Genomic DNA, 19942 nt, shown 5'->3' with positions numbered 1-19942 from the left:
TACTATCTTACGAGCAACCCATACACTTGGAGATGCTGCATAAAAAGCACACTCTGTGTGTTGAATTAATGGCAGTTAAACTGGAAATCTGCACATCTGCTGTGAACTGAAACTGTTTATGATTTGTAAATGGTTGCACCTTTATTATGATGCATTTCTTACAATGCCAGACCTTAAAACTAAATTATAATTCATTAAATCATACATCATACAGCACTTTGAGCAGGCTGTGCAGCAGCTTTGAAGGCACTTGTTCAAATGACAGAAGACTGGAAAGATCTGTTCTTACATCATACTCACAGAATTTCCTACTTGAAAACAGTGACATACTGACTTCTAAGTTTGTCTTGTCCTTTTCCAACACATTGTAAGAAAGACTTGGCTAGTGGATACACCAGGGAGTTAATGGAATATTTACAAACAGATCCTTTTATTGCAGTGAGGAAAAAATTATGATGCATGTAAGAGAACTGGGAGACCGCTCAGCTATTGTGTGTTGTGTAAGTTTCTTGCAGTGTTGTTGCCATCTTGGCAGAAAGAGTCCATTGCACCTTTTGTACGGAGTTATATTAAATAGGAAGGCAACTCTGACCTTTCATACCTTGTCCTAAAAAATGCTCAATACCAGATTAAATCCTGAAAGCTGATGTTAAAGCCAGCACTATGCTAGCTTTACTCTTACTACTTGCAGAAGAACTAGTATGTTAAGAAGTTTGCCTTAGGAACTCATATGTTTGGTACCAGATGCTACAGTTCTTAAGGTGTAGAGGTGCTTATTTTTTTAAAACTACATGTTTTCTTAGAAACACACACCTTCCAAACTGACAAGATTGTCAACAGTCTGCTTCCTTGTCTTCTCTGCTTTTTATTGAAAGAAGGACCTTTCCAAGTCATCAGTCATTTCTCATTCCACTGACACAAGAAATTTTAAAAGTAGTTGCTCCCTTTTCCCTCCTGCTTATTTCATGTGATAGCACTGATTATCCAACGCTGCATTCCCAAGCAATATTTTCATGAATGTCTGAGTTCTCTTTAGGTGCATCACTCTGAAAATTATGTCACATCAATCAAAAATTACAGAAAAGAACAAACTGACAGTAGCTTTTCTCATGTACTAGAGGTCAGGTGGACAGGAAAGAGTATGAGTGCGTGGGAGGATGAAACTGCAGTGACGCCAGAAACAAAAGTGGAGTCTGATTATTAAGACCAGTGGCAAAAAACCCCCAAAGAGCAAACACTCAACAAACAGCATCTGGGGTTCAAATCATGACTGTCAACTATTTGCAGTATGAACTATCAGAGAGTTATCTGTTGGCATTGAACTTCTCGATGCCAGGGGTAGGACCTCTTTGATCAGAACGGCCCTTTATTATTTTTAGACTGTCTTGCCTATATCATTTTCAGTCACAAAAACTACTTTTAACAAGATTGGGTTGGTTAATTAATGATCTTACACCAAAACACAGCCTTGCTGAAAAAACAAACAGTGACTCTAAGACTTTTTTGTTTTGTTTTGTTCTTTGCTTATTTTGCCCACCCTGTTTTATCATTCTCCTCTTTAAATGCTTACATTTCATTATCACCCTATATATGCAGTTGGGTTTGAGAGAGATCCAAAGTGTTTCTTTATGGAAGGTTTAACTTTCTGCAGTGCATGAAGAGGTTGGAACTGAATTATTAAATGTGCACAGAAGTTAACATAGCTTGCTAATAGGCTAAGCTCTGCACAGGCAGCGTGATGTGACTTCTGTTTGGCTTATTTAGGTATGAGCTATTGAAGTTTTCTTGTATCTGTGACTGAATGCATTTTTTTGTGATATACATCAATTGCACCAACACTTAACTAGGTATTTTTATGAATAAAGGTGTCAAATAAGAAATGCCATAGAATGGCTTTTTTTTTTTCTGAAGGTAGAGCTCTTGTAATGGGAGCAAGCACAAACTAAAACACTCTTCCAGCTCTTACCAGCAGATGTCAGAACAGTGACAGTAAGGGAGAAGTACTTCCACCCCCTCCAGTTTCCAGACAATATTTAAAGATAATAAACTTTAATTGATTAATAATAATAAACCAACAAAAGCTTCAGTATAAATTTGCAGAAACTGCTTGGAGAACTTGTGTAGCTTAACTTCTCTAGCAGATCAATCTTTTAAAAAACAAAATTCATGGTACATGAATTGCCTTTGCAAAGCAAGTATCCTTTTTTTTTTTTCCTTCTTCATTTTCAAGTCTGGTTGGTTTTGTGGTGTTTTGTTTGTTTTTTTTTTCTCCTGTTCTTTTTTAGATGTAGCAGATCTTACTGGTAAGAAAGGTAACAGTAGATTATTGTAAAATAACTTGTTTCTTAGAGAATCTTGGCAAAAGACAATGCTTTTTGTGAGTTAAGCACAACTGATAAACGCTGTCCATTTTAGTAGGCAGGATAAACTTCAGTGTTAACTTCCCTTACCAGAGCAGTCTGTATGCAAAGCTATGCATCGATGTAAATACATTAGAAATCCTTTTTCTTTTCCATGTTGCTCATAATGGCCTTTCACATACCTTAATGCTTTAATCAATACAGCAGTACCTAGTTCCTGACTATTTTTCTTGTCAATTAATTAAAGCCAAGGCGGGGGGGGGGGAGGGGGGAAAGGTGGGGGTACCATTTGGAAAAGATCTCAATCCTCACCTCATTCACTACAGTGGAGTAAGCGTTGGATTCAAAGCATACAGTTGTATTTTGAGTTAGGCTGGGAGAGATGGCAAGGAGAGGGATAATAGTCCAGAAACAAGCATAGGGAAGCAGATAGCACAAGTATTGTTGTGGAATTGTAAGGAAATTCTAGCTACAATAAGAGAATGAAAAGGCCTTGATTTCTGCCAGTGCTTCCCTTTGGTTTGGGTCCTAAATGAACAGAAACTTCTGATTACTCTTCTAAAGGAACTGACTAACAAAACATTCCTTCTCTTGGCTTACCTGAAATTACAAAACAGTGTTTTGCAAGGTAGGTGTGATGTTTTCACAATGCCTGGAATTAAAGCTCCTCTCTGCAGTACAACAGATGGGGGTGTCAGTGTGAGTGCTCAGGGTTAGCCATGCTCAGCTTTAAATGCCCTGGCGTGAATGCATATCCTATCATCTCTCCTATCAATCTTTAGTGAATCAGCCTTCAGCCTATTTGCATCTGAAAGAAAGCTTGAATTGACAAGAATACGCAGTCAATCCGTAAGTTATTACTAGTGATGCTATATGCTAATTATATACTGGGTAATCATACTAGAAAACATGTGGAACAGCTTTCAAACTCCTTGTGCTATTTTTAGTAAAACTCGGATATAATTACTTCACATTCAGTTACTGGCACTGCAACTACCTCTTTCTGTTATATTTATAGATAAAAAATATTGGTGAAGGTAATTGGTCAGGACATGCACTCTAAATAAGAGGCTAATCCTAAACTGGCCCATGTTCTCACCGTGCAATGTGAGTAGGAGATCACTGTGTGATCGCTGCTCCTTTGCTCTCTCGGGCAGGTGTGCATTGCTAACCAAAGGCCAGAGTTTTAGCTTCAATGTTGAATTTGGAACACCTGCATACTTTAAACACCTAGGGATTCCACAGACAAGTAAAAGACCCAGTAACAAAACTGCAATGGAGATTTAGGCTTCATAAGAATTTTACATCTATTTCTGAAACAGTTTAACTGTGTCTTGCCTATGATAATATCTCTTCAGGAATGAAAATTACTATTTATGATGCGCTCCCTGAAGAATAATTTCCAGAATAATTTCTCAAAATAACCTTGTGTCCATCTAATCCTACTTGCAAATAGGAAATCACTAGTTCTGGTGCAAACTGATACTGTGCCGGCACTGCTGATCGTTCATTATGTATCTATGAGTTCACTGTTCCTGGCTCTAAGTTCAGCCCCAAACTCTTATATTATTGCTTCAAAATCGCTACGCTTCTAGGGGGAATATTAAATGTCCCTCAATATGTCACAACTGAGCATAGCTGTTTGCCACTGCATCACAAGTAGGGAGTTTCTTCCCACTCTGCATTTGGGTCTATGTTTTAAATAAATGACAACGCATTTGCATTCTTTTTATTTATTTGAACACTATGATTTAAGAGCCTAAATGCAAGTTCTTCCCTTTATTTCTGCAAGTAGCACTGCAATCATAACTTACAAAAAGGTTTAAAATACAAAATGTACATGAAATTACAATACAAGGCTCTGTAAACATCTAGAACTTAATCTTTATTGTCCCACACTTTTAAATATAAAACTTCAATTTGAACGATTTCCGAACCTCAAGGAATGACATCCATTAGGAGTATCAAAAATAGAGTTTCAAAGCTTGCTTTGTATCAGAACAAAACTGTCATGTTATTTTCATTCTTTGGTTTAAAAAGGATGGCAGTTCCCCTGATAACATGAAAGTTTTACTACAGAAATTCAGATTGCTAGTTTATGGTAATTTCAGAAATCACACCAACACCCCCCTCCCCCCAATTAATATACTACCCCTTAATTTTTTGTTTTTAACATTGATCTTTGATCATCTTTATAGAAAAGCTACCTCATCATTAAGGCTTTCCTTCAGGATAATCTAAATTATTAAAAAGTTTTGGAAAAGTACTTGGAGAGAAGGACGGACTTAAGGGCAAGGAAGTGGATGCCAACAAAATATCAACAGTTGCCAGGTTGTGTTGTTTAATTAAATTTGCATAGTCCAATAGAGATTGTGTGCTTTTTATATCACTAAAATTATACAAGATTAACAGTCTTTACCTACGTTATCACACAAGCTAAAATAAAATTAAGACCCTTGTATTGAAGCTTTTACAAGGCAAATACAAAAACTGCTTTAGTATCCAAACCTATATTTTTAAATTTCATTTTTAAATAGGAAAGCGTCTCTATGTCTACAGGCATCAAGGTATTTAAAGGCATCAGAAAATTTAGTGCATAGCAACTCTGGATTGTTTGGGCTCCTGTATTTTAGGTACAGTGTGAATTCCAGCTACTTGGAGAACTTGCAAGGAGAGTCTGTACCAGTAGGATAAAGGAGCATAAATCCCATACAATATGAAAAGCTTTTAAATTAGAATTCTCCTACAAACAATGGTTAATGCAAAAGACCCAATAACATGAATGAAAACTGGAACATGCCTTGCCAACAGCACACAGTCTGAAGACAATTACTTAGTTTACAGCATTGTGTGTTTTTTGGTTTTGCGTTTGGGGTTTTTTTTAAGATTTAAAAACATAAGTAGATGTTATTTCTGAGCATGTGAATCCTTTTCTAGGATCTTTAATGTAAGAGGACAGAGTAAAGCACCATCGCTGAGGGCCAATTACAATATTATACTTTTCAGATTACAGCCCTGCCATTTTTTTGCTGCAAATGTAAAGATTTGCACCATTGAACAATACATTCACAAAAAAGATGCTTAGGATTCCCAGAACGTACATAGTGGCTTTGCGTTAAGTTGTTTGAAATAACTACGAAACATCAACATAGTAGCCTTAGGCTGCACTCTTTAAAGGAAGTACATGATAAAGAGTTATAACTTCACCCACTTAATGTATGGTCTTTTTAAAAGTTCATGATTCGGCTATCAAAAAGATGCAATTACAGCTACTTTAATGGTATTGCTTGGGCACTGACTTAAGTTTAGCTGTAATGTTTTGCCTGCAAAAGACTCAATGGAAAAGTTTTCCCCATGACTGTCTGCCAAAATGCAACATCAGTAGAATCTATGTTTACTCTTGCCGGTATTATAATCCAGTAATGGTATCCACTTTAAGACCATTTTACTGTAATTTTAAGTGTCTATGGTAATTTTCTACAGAAAGAGGCATGTGCTCTACACGTGTTAAATCACTAAAATGTCCGCAATTGTCTGAACTAGTTTCAATACAAGTACACTTTCTATATTTCCAAATTTTTGAGTGTGTTAACTCTTAATTTTTGTTAGAGCATCATGGCTCACACAGAATTAAACTAACATCTTAAATGTTTTGAGATTCAGTGTATTTCTGATCTTACTTTGCCGTGATAGTTGTACCCTGTATGTTCCATATCAGAAAGCTTTGTAAACGACACTGTCTTCTGGGGGAGGGAAATGTTTGTGGCCTAAGCAGGCAGTTTCAGATCCTCTCCTAGGTTTCTAATCATAGAGGCCTGAGATTTTTAATAACTATGTAAACAGATTGTTTCAAATCTATGAGATTATGTGGGTAAGGGAAATGCATCCTTTCAGCACAGCACGAAGTTTACTGCTGCTATGAATCTTGTGTATTTCTTTGGTAGCTTCTGCTTCATACATTTACAATTAAATGTGGGCAAATTATACTACCTAATTACTAATTCACAGTAAATTACTTTTTAGCAAATTGATGTTTATAAACAGCTTCAATTTAAGGAACTGTAATTGTCATCTCCTTGGGACTTCCAAGTGGCATGGTCAGGCATACAGCATATAAAAGATACATATGTGATCAAATGATTTATTGCATGGAAAACTTCAATGCCACTGAATCGGTGATTTCAAAACCATATTCAGTAGGGATAATAGCAACACTTAGATCGTCAGCAAATATTAAAATTTCTCCTCTATCTAACATGGCTTTGATGTTGCTGTTCTTTAATCTAAAATTCTACTGCTCGAATTTGATTACAAATGTAACTTTCTAAGAAAAAGCTATTTCAAGAAGGAGCCTGTGCTAATAAAGAACAGGAAGATTATCCACAAAGTTATAAAAGTTAAATTTTGGAATGTTATTTCTATCCCAACACTTTCATGATGGAATGGTCTTTTTGCAGCCTATCAAGTAACATTTTCGGTTTATAAACAAGTGCAGATCTACTTTTGGCTTTGCTTCCTATGAATCTAAGAAAGAAAACACTACTGTATTTGTATACACAATGGCTTCCATGGCATTGGCTTCAGATGACAGGTATAATGTGCCGCTGGAAGAACATACTAAAAAAAAAAAATTGAACAATATAAGCTTAAAGGCTTTCCAAAATGACCAAAAGGTGTTACAAATCATCAGTTACAAACTATACTATCTCTAAGGGAAAGCAGCACACTGAAGATGTGTATTAAATCTTTTTCCACATTCAGTATTGTGAATATTATAAGAGCAAACTAACATCTCCACACATTTGAAGCACTTACAATATAAAAGTATTCTATTTAAATGCAAAAAAGCAAAGCTTGTTTGTAACTTTAAACCAGTTAAAATATCTGGTGTAGATTCTGTGTGTCCATTTTGAGAAGTCTCTTTACAGCATCTGAGGAACTATAATTATAAATGCTCTGTCTCTACATCAAAAGTGTAACCCACTAAAAGGGCTTTGCAAGGATCCACTGTTCCAGTTCATAAAGGCCACAGAGTTGGAAGCACAGTAAGTCTAAAGAGGAAGAGGGTGAAGAAATATTCAGAGAAACTGTTAAGTTTTCATGGATGTTTAGTTGTAAGCTTATCCGTTACTGGATTCCATCAGATATTCTTGTCTCCAGAGATCCAGGACATGTACGTGCAGACTGGCTGGCCACTGTTGTTCCATGTGACACTGAGATCTGTGACATATCTCTTCCTATGATCTCATTCACTAAAAAAAAAAAAAAAATTAAGAAGTGACTGTTTTTATGCTTTCCAAAAGGCAGAATTCATCAGTGTATCCCTTTTTAAAAGAAATATTTCAGTGCTAAGCCTTGATGCAGTGAAGTAATAGAGGATGAATGAGGAACCTAACTTTGGTAACAGTTGAGCAAGGGCAGGAAAGAAAAAAAAAAAAAAGGTCCTAGCTTCTCTTAGTGTTACACTATGTACTTACTGTAATCCATGTTGGAGAATGCCTAAAACACTTGAAGGAAATAAGTATATACATATGCATGACAACCCGGTAACGGAAAGGCAAAGCATAGGTCAGTTTAGTACAGATTTCCCCACAGAACTCTTTCTGTTCAAGACTGTTACAGGCACAACACATAACTCCTGGCTCTTTCAAGTTACTTACAGAACTTCCTCAGAACTTGGATTTGGGTTAATACAGTATTAATATTGTTTTTAATACTATATACCTATTTAATTGGCCAGTTTTCTGAGTACTTGCATTTCTGAACTGCAGTAATAAATTTTCCTTAGTGAACAGTCAACTCTTCTGTAGTGAAGAATTAAGATTGACTAATACGCAGGTCATGTCAGTTTGTGTGTCTGTGTGTCAAATTCAACAAAGATTAGTCAACTATTACTATTTACAAGTGAGGGACACCACTGTGAATATGACAAAGCAGCGCTGAAATTGTCATTTGTTGGTAACTTTGGAGTGTTACTCTAAAGCCTAGATACTTGATTGCAGAATAATTGAGTTTGGAAGACGACAAAAATAATTATTTTAATGGATAAGTGTAAATGCAGTGATACGAATGTCCTTTTTCCAAAATAGGCAATGGTGAGTTTAAGAAAATGGAATAATCTTCTAAGTGGTAATGAAAAATATCATATTAAATAGTAACGACAAATTTTAGGTAACTATTAGACGATAACCAAAACATAAAATATTATTAGATAGTTAGAGGCAGTTGCAGTCATGTTGTTTTCCATGACTGAGTGGCAGTAGGTATAGAGTATTTCTTTCTTTGCAAGACTTTGAATATGCCAAATTATAGTAATAAAAGACTCTGTCATGAGTTTGTTTGGACCTTCTATAAACAGGCATAATGGGATCCTTTTGTTGATTAAGGACCATTCCTAGTAAAAGTGGGAACTTTTTGTTTTGATAGTAAGCTGCTTCTATTGAAAATCTTAACAGATTTGGAACCTAGACTTTTGCTCTTTTGTTCCCCACTGGGTGACTTTACAGGATGATATTGATATACTTCACCACCCTTCTTCCTGCTTCCTTAATTTAGCTTCCTACTAACCATTTCTGTCTAGAGGCATAACAAAATCAATCTACAGGTACTGTAATTTCCTCTTTGTTTGTAGAGTGTTCAACAGTCTAGGCATTGCCTTTGCCTTTTGCTGCAGCAGTAGCATAAGTGGTGCTGAAAGAAAATGTAGTAACATTGTGAATGCTGTGAAGCATGTATAACGTATATAAAATCCAACTCTGAAAACAAGTTTTGTCTATATTCTTTTAGTTTACTTAGGAAAGCTTTAAAATCACCTTATGTCATATACCCATAGGTAACCATGGAGGAGGTATCTGCTATCTAAAAGTCAATCAACAGCTCTTCTTGCATGAATGCAAGGACAGTTTGTTAAAAATACACATTATGGCAGCCCAAAGGTTAAAACAGTTCAGATGAGCTATGTATAACCAGTTCCCCCAAGCATTACAAGACTTGCAATTAATGTATTTGGCTGCAAAAAAATCTTTCATTCAATGAGCTTAACTGGCATTATGACACTGAGAATTGTGTGACTGCAGGTAGGGTATTTTTCAAGCATTCTTATTATGCCAACACACTGCATAAGTAAACAGCTGTTAAAAATCAAGACTTCTTTTTAAAAAAAAAAAAAAACACAAACAAATTTAGATGTTCACGTATAAGAACTATGCTCCGTCAGCTTCTGCCAGGGCACTCATTAGCTTGTTCTAACTACAGGACCTCTAACGGCTATTATCTAGTGTATGCTACTGAACAGTTGCTTGTGGAAATGAAATATTGCAGCTTTTCAGTACCACTAAAACTTTGAGGAGCGGTACACTAAAAAGCAACATAGCTAAATATCTTTTATATTTTGAAATTATTAAATGGTTACTTTATGTTTTGATAGATGATCTGTATTACACAACAGCAGAACAAACTGGTCTATACTCTTGTAATGTTTTGTAGTTCCCACAGGCAAAGGTGTTTATTAACTGCACAGCACGTAGTCACGTAGCATTAAATTTTCCTTAAATCACATTACACTGTGAACACATTAGCTGGTCACGTGGTGGTTTATTTGCCGAAGTTGTGCATAATTCATTCTGTAGAGTATTAAGTTAAAGTTACAGGCTAGTTTGTGTTGGGTTTGTGTTTTTTTTTTAATACGTAATCATTGATTTGTTTACGGGAGGCTGTTTTATAGCTCAGTGCGATAGCTCTGTCATAACTTTCATTTTGCTATTAGAGGACTTTTTTGGCAACAGTTTTAGCATGTGGCCAATACAGATTTATCTGGTTTACATGGATTTACTTTAGAAACATCTACCATTTCTAAGGGAAATGCAGTGCCTTGTCTTCTTCCCAACAGAAAATTCTAGTGGAGTAGTTTTACTTGCCACAGTGATTTTGTTAGGATTGGTAATTTTTAAACTCAACCAGTATTCAAGTATGGTTTGGATTTTTTTTGTTGTTGTTTTCTTTTAAAATAAGAAGTACCTAAATCAGTGTTTTGTCAGAGTGCTATGCAGGCCTAAACAAAAGGCCAGAATCCTTTTTCTGCTGTGTCTGGCAAAGGTGTGTTTTTCACTTTTTCACAGACCACATCCTCCTGACTAACACATCTTCCTATTTTACTTTCCAAGAGTGCCCATTTCAGTTGTCTGGAAATCTGTAAGCAAGAAATGGACGGGGGGGAAGCCTGCAGACTCTGGAAGGCTATGCATTGATTTAGATTATGTACAGATGATGGTAAAAATTCTTCAAAGCAAGAACAGCCTGCAGAAGCCAGCAGCTGAGATCAAAGTGCTCTAACCTCTTCCTGTGCAATAGTCTGCCTGCCAGGTTTGAGACAACTGGGCAGGGTGGCATAGGGAGTGATGCAGTAACAGGCGAAGCAAGGCATGGGCCTTCTGCCTGCCTGGCTGTGCCCAAGACGCTTGTGAGCGCTGGAAGGGATGAATGGGGACAGTGAGGGGTACCCATCTAGCACGCAGGCTAGCAGATGGAGGAATGGGTGTTTAAACTAGGAAAGCAGCTTTTCTGGAGAAGGCTGGTCTTTTAAAGTCTAAAAAAAAAAAAAAACCACCTGTTGTAAAGGAGCCATATTCAATATCTACCAAAATTAGGCAGCCCGAAAGTCCTTTGGAACAGCTCACTGAAGAGATGTATAACTCAGCTTTAGGGCAGCAAATAATGAGATGCCTGCACATATCTAAATTGGGACATGTTTGGCTTTTATATGAAAGACATAGTGTCTTTACCAGCATTATTGTAATTAGCTTGTCTTTCTGACAGTGGAGTGGTATAAATTAGTTTAAAATGTAAATCATGTGGTTGGTAATAGAAGTTAAAATCCTGCATAGAAATGTACAAGACTGAAGGTGAAATCATACGATGTTTTCCTTTTTGTATTAATTTCTGATGGAGAAAATTGTATTAAAGACTAAAATAGAAATCTAAAGGTTAGTGTTCGAATGCATGACACATTACCTTCCTCTATACCAGGTCAATCACAGAACATTTAGTGGTCTGTGATTAAAACTGAATGTTGTCTAGCAAAATCCAAGTTCTTAGGTGACAAATGGGGAGAGGAAGTAAATTTCAACAGTCCTGAGAAAGGACAGAGCTCAGGCTATACTGATAATGCTTTACAAACAAAAGAAAACTTTTCTGTACTTCCAGAAGAACACTTTATCCCACCTTTCCTATTTTTAACTATGAGGTGCATGGGCTATTCTATCCTAGAAATACAGCTAGAAGGACTTCATATGCCCTTTTGCTTAACCTTAAAAGTCATCCAGTCAGTAACTAGATACTGGGAAACCAGGATGTGTGGCTGCTTTAATACATGCATTTATATTTTACAAAATTTCCTTCCTTCAGCAAAAGTTTCTAGGAGAAGGCTGCAGAGCTTGTTTGGGATTCAGTAATACAGCTCGAGTATGTTGTTATGGTTCTCTGTGGTCTGCCTGCCAGGTTCGTTTGTGTTGTGTACTTTATATTTCTGTTGCCTCTTTGAAGAGAGCCACTCTCACAAGACTTGAGGTGGAGGTGAACAGTTATGTGCGTAGGACCCTGACTCTTTCAGTCTACTACCTTTTTCTTTTTTTCACCCCAATATTAAATCACTGCCTGTTTGGTGCCAGGTGTTCTGACGGCTAATCCTATACCCTGGACCTCTACTGTCAAGAGGTGAGGAACAAGAAATATTTTACATACTAAATAATTACAGAGGTCTAGCTAATATTTAGTACTCATTTAGTACCTACTGATCACCTAAAACGGTCTTGGATGATCAGTGTTGGTTGAGTGGATAATATCAAAAGTGTTATCAAATATTTTATGTGTTGACAATCCAGGTTGCTAATCTTGAAATAATGACTGGATCCGATCAAAAGAGAAGGGGGTGGCACACATTATGCTGTATAGAAACATGGCAGATTCCTCCACTACAAAAGTGGTAACTGCATTTTTAAAACTTGTTGGTCAGATATGGCATGGATCAAAATGCAATACAGCTTTATTTATTTAAATCAGGCTGTGAAATGGAAATGATTTTAACAACTTTCCTATGTCTATTTAATTGACGTCTCTGGCAGTTATCCCAGATTTCAGCTGTTACTTTATTTGCAATAGCTTCACCTTTTTTTTCCCTGGTATTTATACATAGTGTAAGCTGGCTGGTAAATTTATACTAATAGTTAAAAATAGATCGTGCAGAACGGCATTTAATGTGGGGAGAAAACCTTCTGCTACAGACAGATTAGATTGGACTGGTCAATAGTGGTGATACTGTAGTATTGTACTGCAAAGTTTTTTTGGTGTTTGTTTCTGATGTCCCCCCCCCCCTTTGCTGCATTGAAAAAGCACTGAAAGTCACTTGGAGGCTCAAGCCCCTGTAACCTTTCAAAAAAATTAAGCAGCATACTGACATTTATACCAGCTGAACAGAAGATAACTAGCTATGACGTTTGGATCTGCTGTCAAGCTTGTAAAACAAGAGCAACCACATATTCTGTTTTATAGGCTGTTCCCACTGCTTTGATTTCACATAGTGTTCCGTTTGCTTTTTTAGGCCCCTACTGACTGTGCACACAAAAGACAGCTGAGCCACTAAGACTGATAGAAAACTGGGCCACAGCTCCTTGGAGGCCTCTTTCTCCGTCCCCCTGCCCCTATTTTTTAGCCTTTGCCTCTTGGTCAGTGAAGACTTGCACTGGGACAGCTGATAAAGTTATTGCTCCAGCTTTTTGCTACATAAACAGCCCATTCATGAAGATCTTCTAAAACTCGCAATTCGCAATCCAGAGTTTTAAGATAAACTAAAATTAGGTTGAACAGCTCAGCCATTTGTGCAGTGAGTGACACGTATAGCCAAGGTAGTAATCTTTATCAGCTGTTCCAATAGAGATGCATCCTGTGAACAGTACTGACCAACCTCTCAGGAGACATTCTTGCCTACAAAAGGTTATCCATTGTTAGCTGATTTGAACAGAACATAGCTCTTCTGTGATGAAGCGTGACAACCTCATGAAAGCTAATGCTTTTAATAATAAGTTATTGAGTGTTTTGGATAAATTAAAAACAATTTACAAATGTAAAATAACAAGTTCTTAAAAGAGAAACTGATGCTTTGATACATTTATAAGATCTATGCTTTATTCTCATTGGTTTGTTTAATCAATTCTACAATGTCACCTCTAATTTATTCTCTTAGTGTGAGACCAATCCATAATTTGTCAGTCAACTTGTATACCTCTACCACCTTACTGAGTATTATTAGAATAAAAAAAAACATTTAGATGTAGCATGATCTCCAAGATATCTTTAAATCAAATCCCAATCAAATACTAGCATGCTTCTAAATTGCTCTGGGCTTAAATCCCTCTATATCTGTGAATGCGGAGAGACAAATACTTTGTACTGGAGAACAGAGGACAATATAAGCAATTCCTGAACCTAAAGACCTTTTTGGGAATAGTGCAAGTGACTTCTTTTCCATTGCAGGAAGCTGGTAATCTATATTCAGCATCTGTACTTTCTACAGGACAAGAGAATCTCTCTAATAGGCAGTTACCAAGCATTTCAGGTTTTTGTAGGTCAAAAATACTGCCTGAAAGCCTTCATGGAGAACTACAGGCAAACCAGTTCAGGTTACAAACCATTAGGTATGTAATGAACAGTAGAGAACTAGGAAAAAGACATCATGATGCTTCCCCAGGATGTTCCATCTGCCTCCAAAATGTGTTTGGCCTAGGGAATTCCTAGGCCAGACACAGTACCCTTTTGTGCTGAATGGTCCCATTTGGATTTTTCTCCCCAGGGTCTTTTAGGTTTGTGCAAAATTCTGTCATCCATAACACTCTGAGACAGTAAGTTCCAAAGCTTAAGTACATATAGCTGTAGCAGTGCTTTTTGTATGTATTGAACTTGCTGTGTGATTACATGGTGGATGCTATTATTATTTTTTCTCCCAAGAAGTATTTTCCATTACCTTTTCGGTGCCACCCATTAATTTCGTTATCCTTAGCATACTCTCCTCATTCATTTTTCTGGCTGGAGAGTCCTAGCTAATTCAACATAACTTCTGTTCCCAATCTTTGGTCATGCTAGTTGTCCTTAACAAAAACACCCCAGAAAACACTAACATGTATACGTCTAATTCTTTTGTGACATCAGGGACAAGATGTGGGCACACAACAGATCTATATAGCAGCAGTTGTTCATTCTTTGCTGGTTTCCTAATTATTCCTAGCATTTATTCACTCTTTTAAGACTACTTTTAACACTACTGAGCAAGTCTTCATAGAATTGACCATTTTAAATTCAAGCAGCTTTAAATGAGAATAGTTCAGAGAGCTTGTCACTGTACCTATGGAATTAGGGTGGATATTTTTCCCTTACCTTACCCTAATTTCCACTCCTTTAACTGATTTTCTTTAATCACAAGGTCTTCCTGTAGAGGTTTTTAGACAATTTTTGGTTTTTATTATGAATAGCTGAACAGCAGCAGTGTTATATTTACCAACTTCCCAGTGCTCTGGCTCCAAATAAGATTTAAGCAAGGGGTTGTACATTACAGTTAATAGTTCAACTGTTGGCTTACTCTTTCAGAGCTGTTGTCTGGCATGTCATCTAGTTGAGGGGAATTGTCACTGTTCTGAAACCTTCTAATGGGTGCCTCAACTTGAGACAGGTCCTGCAACATGTCCCTTCTTCAAAGGACTTTGGCATGAGAATCTCTAGTTCCTCAACTGTGAAACTCAATACAAAAAGCTTTCTAAGTTAATTTATCTAACTTTAACAGAATTCCTGATTTGTCATCTGTTGGCCAGGTTTCACACTTAACCTAATAATTTTCATGTTCTTTCCTGTTTTCTGCATTTGGAAGCAGCCTGTAGCATCTCTCACTGCAGAGTAGTTGTACACTTAATCTGAACCTTCTTAAAAAGTTCATAGACTGCTTGCAACTATTTTACCCTTTTGACCACCTATTTCTAAAATAAGTTTTATTGTTTTCCTATAGTTCCCCCTTTTTGAAGTTTGTCACAGCCTGTAATGCTGAAGACTGCTACAAAACAACAACAAAAAATTTTTTATTAAGCAGTTTCTGTATGCTTCTTTAGACCAAATAAAGAGATGTTTCCCCTTGTGGGTTCCTCTCATGACCTAGAGCTTCATGAAGCAGTCATCACACTTACCCATTCTAGAAAGCATGACTCAAGTATTCCATTAGTGTATTTCCTGCCTTTGCAGATTGTCTGATCTCCTGCAGCACACTATAGTTACGGTTGCTCTCCTGTTCAGCACTATAATTTAGAAGCTATACTCTTCCTAGTTTAAGCCTGGCAGTTAAATCTGTAAGCATTTTGTACTGATACTGTTACCTTGTCTGATTTGACATTAAGCATTCTTCAAGGTACGGAACCATTCTACTAACTTTCCCGTGTAAACATATCCCTTGCATTAGTACCACACTATCTTTTTTTACACCAAATACTTAAAATACTCATTATTTTAATTTTTAAAAATACCACGTTTCTCAATTGTATTTCTTGGATGCTAGCATTTATGAGTAAGCAAGTTTCTCTCTTGGGTCTGGTTTTCTGTTTGTGTGCCCTTTTAAAAAGGCACCTGTTGGCGTACATTTCATAATTCTGAGCTTCAAGTTTGCCAACCTGTGTGTCACTCTTTAGTTAATGATACTGGTATTTGGGGGTTATTTTATTATTAGATTGAGTTTTCATTTTTCAAGAACTCCTGCTCTTCAACAATTATTCTGTACCTACCAGATTGAGTTGCACAGGATGTTGTCTAGAACACAGCAATAATCTGAGCCATAACTGGTATTTTACTAATAGATTTGATGTTTCAAGATACAGAAATGTCAGCTAAATGTAGAGTCCTTTTCTTAGTTTTGCCATTCTGGACAGTAGCTACTTACCTTACTAATAATATTTTCATATGTAAGGAAAGCAGAACTAAGTTTTTTTGAAAGATGGTAAAAGACCAATATTGTAATTTATTTTAGCTTTATAGGCAAACTTAAGATCAGTCTACACTCTAATTGTGTGAGAGTTTTATTAAGGCTATACACAGAGCTTAGTTACTTTACTGTTAACGATCCCAAATCTACTGTAGACTTACAGGTATTCCCCTTTAAAAATCTATGGGGAAAGTAAAGTGCATTATATGTGTGTGTGCGCGCATATTGGGGGGGGGGGGGGCGAAAGGAACAGTATAGTTCTTTGGCATTTTAGGCATGTTTGTAATAAAGTGAAAAACACTGAAGAAGAATGAGTATAAACACAAACACAACCAATATACCATGCGTCAGTTTCTAATATCGTTACTGTAAGAGTCACAGAGCATAATTATCTGTAAAATAAAGAAGCTGAAAGCATCTTAAAATAAATCCAGATGATCTTTCCCAATTACAGTGCACATTCAACTAGAAATCTATTTACAAAGTCTGTGTTCCTAATATTTAGATTGGTAGCGCACACCATGTATTCCATCTATCTAAATTTGACATTGCTCCATCTTTTTAAAAAAGGAGAAGCGTTCTGAATTTCTCATAATTAACTATCTGGCCACTCCACCACCTTGCCCATATTTGGCTTAACATTTTTCACATCCTCTTCTGTTATTTGACTGGATCCTACAGCACTCGGGAAGTTCTGTGGCAGCTATATATACTTTTAAGTGGAGGTTTTTACTGAAGGAGTGTACACCTGGTTGACAACTTCTGAATTTTCAACTATTTCAGAATAGACAGGTGTCCAATTACAGCAATACTTAAGTATTACATATCGCTTTTCACTTGTAGATGTTAATACTACTAAAACACTTTCCCCTTTCCTTCGTGCTCCAATTGCAAACATTGAAGCATTTCAGTAAGCAGACTCACCCTCTAGATTTTCCACATAGGAGTTGGACATGAGTGCTGAATGTTGAGTCCATTTCTCTGTTGAACCTGATGGCTGGTATTCCAGGTCAGAGATAAAACTGTCTGTGTCAGAGAAGAAGACAGACATAACTACTGACTGGACTAAACCAAGCAGTTACAGTTCACTCAACCAGGAAGTGACTTTCAGTTTTCTTTTAATAGCACTAACTTTAAATACCCAGTTTCATTCACAACTACTACATATGTTGACATAAGTAACTATTTATAAATTATCAGAGTGCCTATTAAAAACAGTATGACTTATCTTGTATATTTAGTTACTTTTCAGTTAGCAGCCAGAGCCATAAAGGTAATATTTTTGGATGTCTACCTGGTTGGTATCATCATAAATTCTATACTACATAAATTTCATTTTAGTATTTGTGTTAAAGAGCATTTCTCTTGCAATGTTGTCAATCTGCTTTACTTACTGTGGTCAATGTGCTTATACCCCTTGACAGAACCTCCACTGAACAAAGCAGGCAAAAGAATACTAGGAAATAAACCCTTTATTTTTATTGTCCTTTAAACAAAGGAAACTGTTGCTGTAAACAGTTGTTAGCTTCCCTGTTACTTGTCAGACTGAACGTTTTGCTCAAGGTACTGATCTGCAGTCAGGCCATGCACAATTTGAAGTGTCAGAATACTAAGTATTATCTTGGCATAGGTGGCTCTGTCAGACCAAGGCAATGTGAGAAACCAAGGAGGAAGTGTGGAGTACTGTATTCCACTGCACTGCTTCCTGGAGAAAAAATGAGTGCTTATTCAGTTGTGATTAGTGACTATGCAGAGCTTACAACTATATAATGGGTTGGGTTTGGTTTGTTTTTTTTCCTGCCCAAGAAAGAGCTTCAAGTTTAGCAGAGTAGGCTATAATACAACTAACAAAGTTACTCTGGAAACTAATTTGTGCCTTCTAGTTAGTCACACATTTACTGTGCCAGCATGATTTTTAAGCCCTGCTTAGGGATGACTCCTGGGAGAATGGGAGAGTCTATTCTTACTCCCTCCTGAAATTCAAGCAGTTCAAGTTACTTTTCTTTGGGTGACTTCTTATGCTTAATTGTTTCAATTGTAGTTACATGTATTTAAACAGGAAGTGGAAAGTGTTATCTGGGTTTCAATGAAAATGTCCACTGCCATTTTGAAGGAAAGGAGTAGATGAAGGACAAATTCTTGTCAAATAATAGGAGATTAAGAAAAGAACAGATTTCCCACCAACTGTGGTAGAACCAGCAAGAAAGTGATATTTAAATAAAGACCTAATGGATCCAGGGAGATGGGCAGAAAACTACCTTGGGATGAAACAAATTAACTTTTACAGTCAATCCTCTTTAAAGCTGAGGCTTTCAAGGAGCTGACAACACACACTGACAAAAAGCCTCCAGAGAGAACAGTGGAGTTAATTAGCTCTTTTAAGCAACAGTCTCCACACCATGAAGTCTGCATAGCTTATACAGTAAGGATTGTCTGTCACTTTAGCAGAGAAATACGATTCTGAGCAATTTTACTAATTAATTTCATACATAGAAGGATTCTGAGGTTCATGATGTCCTAACAAAGCTGCTGACAGTATTAAGTTTTTGCTTCTATAAATTCCTGACAAAATGTGTCATGCATAGCACACGTAACGTGTCTTCTGCCAGCACCTTCTCGAATGAAGCATGCACTTGCCTCGGGCACACACTATTTGTTGTTTGTGAAACATGGTAAATAAAGCAACAGCCTTTTAAAGTTTGTAATTAGCATAAGGATTTTGTTCAACACACACTTAAGCTAGATAGAACTTGAGGTCTCAGGTAAACATACATTAAAAATATCTTTCTACCTCGTAATTTTATAAACATTTGAAAAAGTATTTCTTAAGAAAGTAAAAACCTAAAACGTGTTGTACCCAAAGACTCTAACACTAAAACTATTAAATTTAAATAGAAATCAAGAAAACAGACATCCTATAGATCTATTTAACTGATCAAAAATGCATACTTTTATAACTACCTCTTTGTCTTGGCTCTTCCCTTAAGTAAAGAAAGATTAAGAAAAACTTTAAAACCTCAATTTTCTGCACCTCATTTGGGTCAAAGCAGTACGTCTACTTAAAACTAGAGTTCTATTAAGGATACAGGCAGACCAAAAAGCTACTGGAGTTACACCACTTGGTTTTCAGGATTTCTTCCTACAGGAGTCAAGCAATTTCATTCATTGCAGCACTATCTGATTAAAAGTTTAGCCTGTGTATCCTTTACTACTACTGAACTGAAGCAGGATCTGTGGGCAATGGCACTTAAACAAGATGATGTACTGGTTTTAGAAAAGTAGATCTCAAAAAATATTCTAGAATGCATGATTTCTTGCAGTGTCGCTAGAATAAGTAGCACAGAATTTATTTATTTTTTTTTTTTTACTATTCTTTGCAGAAAGAACTTTGATATAATTGTATGGTGGATTGTATCAATTGTCTAGGTTTGGTAGTATTGCTGCATCCACCTAGGAATTGATGTGTTTTAGAGGACAGATCAGTGAATTGCTGGATTTACAGACATAATGAGGATCAGTAAACTTCAAAGAATATTATGGATAGACTGTAGCACATGTTTCCTTGGATATAGGCCTT

General features: G+C 36.6%; 1 protein-coding gene across 2 annotated transcripts in view; it reads right to left on the bottom strand.

Annotated features, from left to right (window-relative positions):
- Positions 1-4077: 4077 nt before the first annotated feature.
- The window catches only part of NFATC3 (nuclear factor of activated T cells 3), a 76378-nt gene continuing 60513 nt past the window's right edge, over positions 4078-19942 (bottom strand). Inside the window, exons 10-11 of one of the 2 annotated variants that reach the window (XM_075765840.1) lie at positions 17290-17391; positions 4078-7612 (exon numbers count right to left, since the gene is read on the bottom strand). In XM_075765840.1, the coding sequence (XP_075621955.1) occupies positions 7488-7612; positions 17290-17391 (227 nt within the window). In that variant the 3' untranslated portion in view covers positions 4078-7487. The remainder of the gene's footprint in view (positions 7613-17289; positions 17392-19942) is intronic. The other variant, XM_075765841.1, reaches the window with a different exon arrangement.

Source organism: Balearica regulorum, chromosome 13 (genome assembly GCF_011004875.1).
Source record: "Balearica regulorum gibbericeps isolate bBalReg1 chromosome 13, bBalReg1.pri, whole genome shotgun sequence".
NCBI classification, from domain to species: Eukaryota; Metazoa; Chordata; class Aves; order Gruiformes; family Gruidae; genus Balearica; species Balearica regulorum.
The sequence above is the reverse complement of the archived record's forward strand: the minus strand, read 5'-3'. Positions and strand labels throughout refer to the sequence as shown.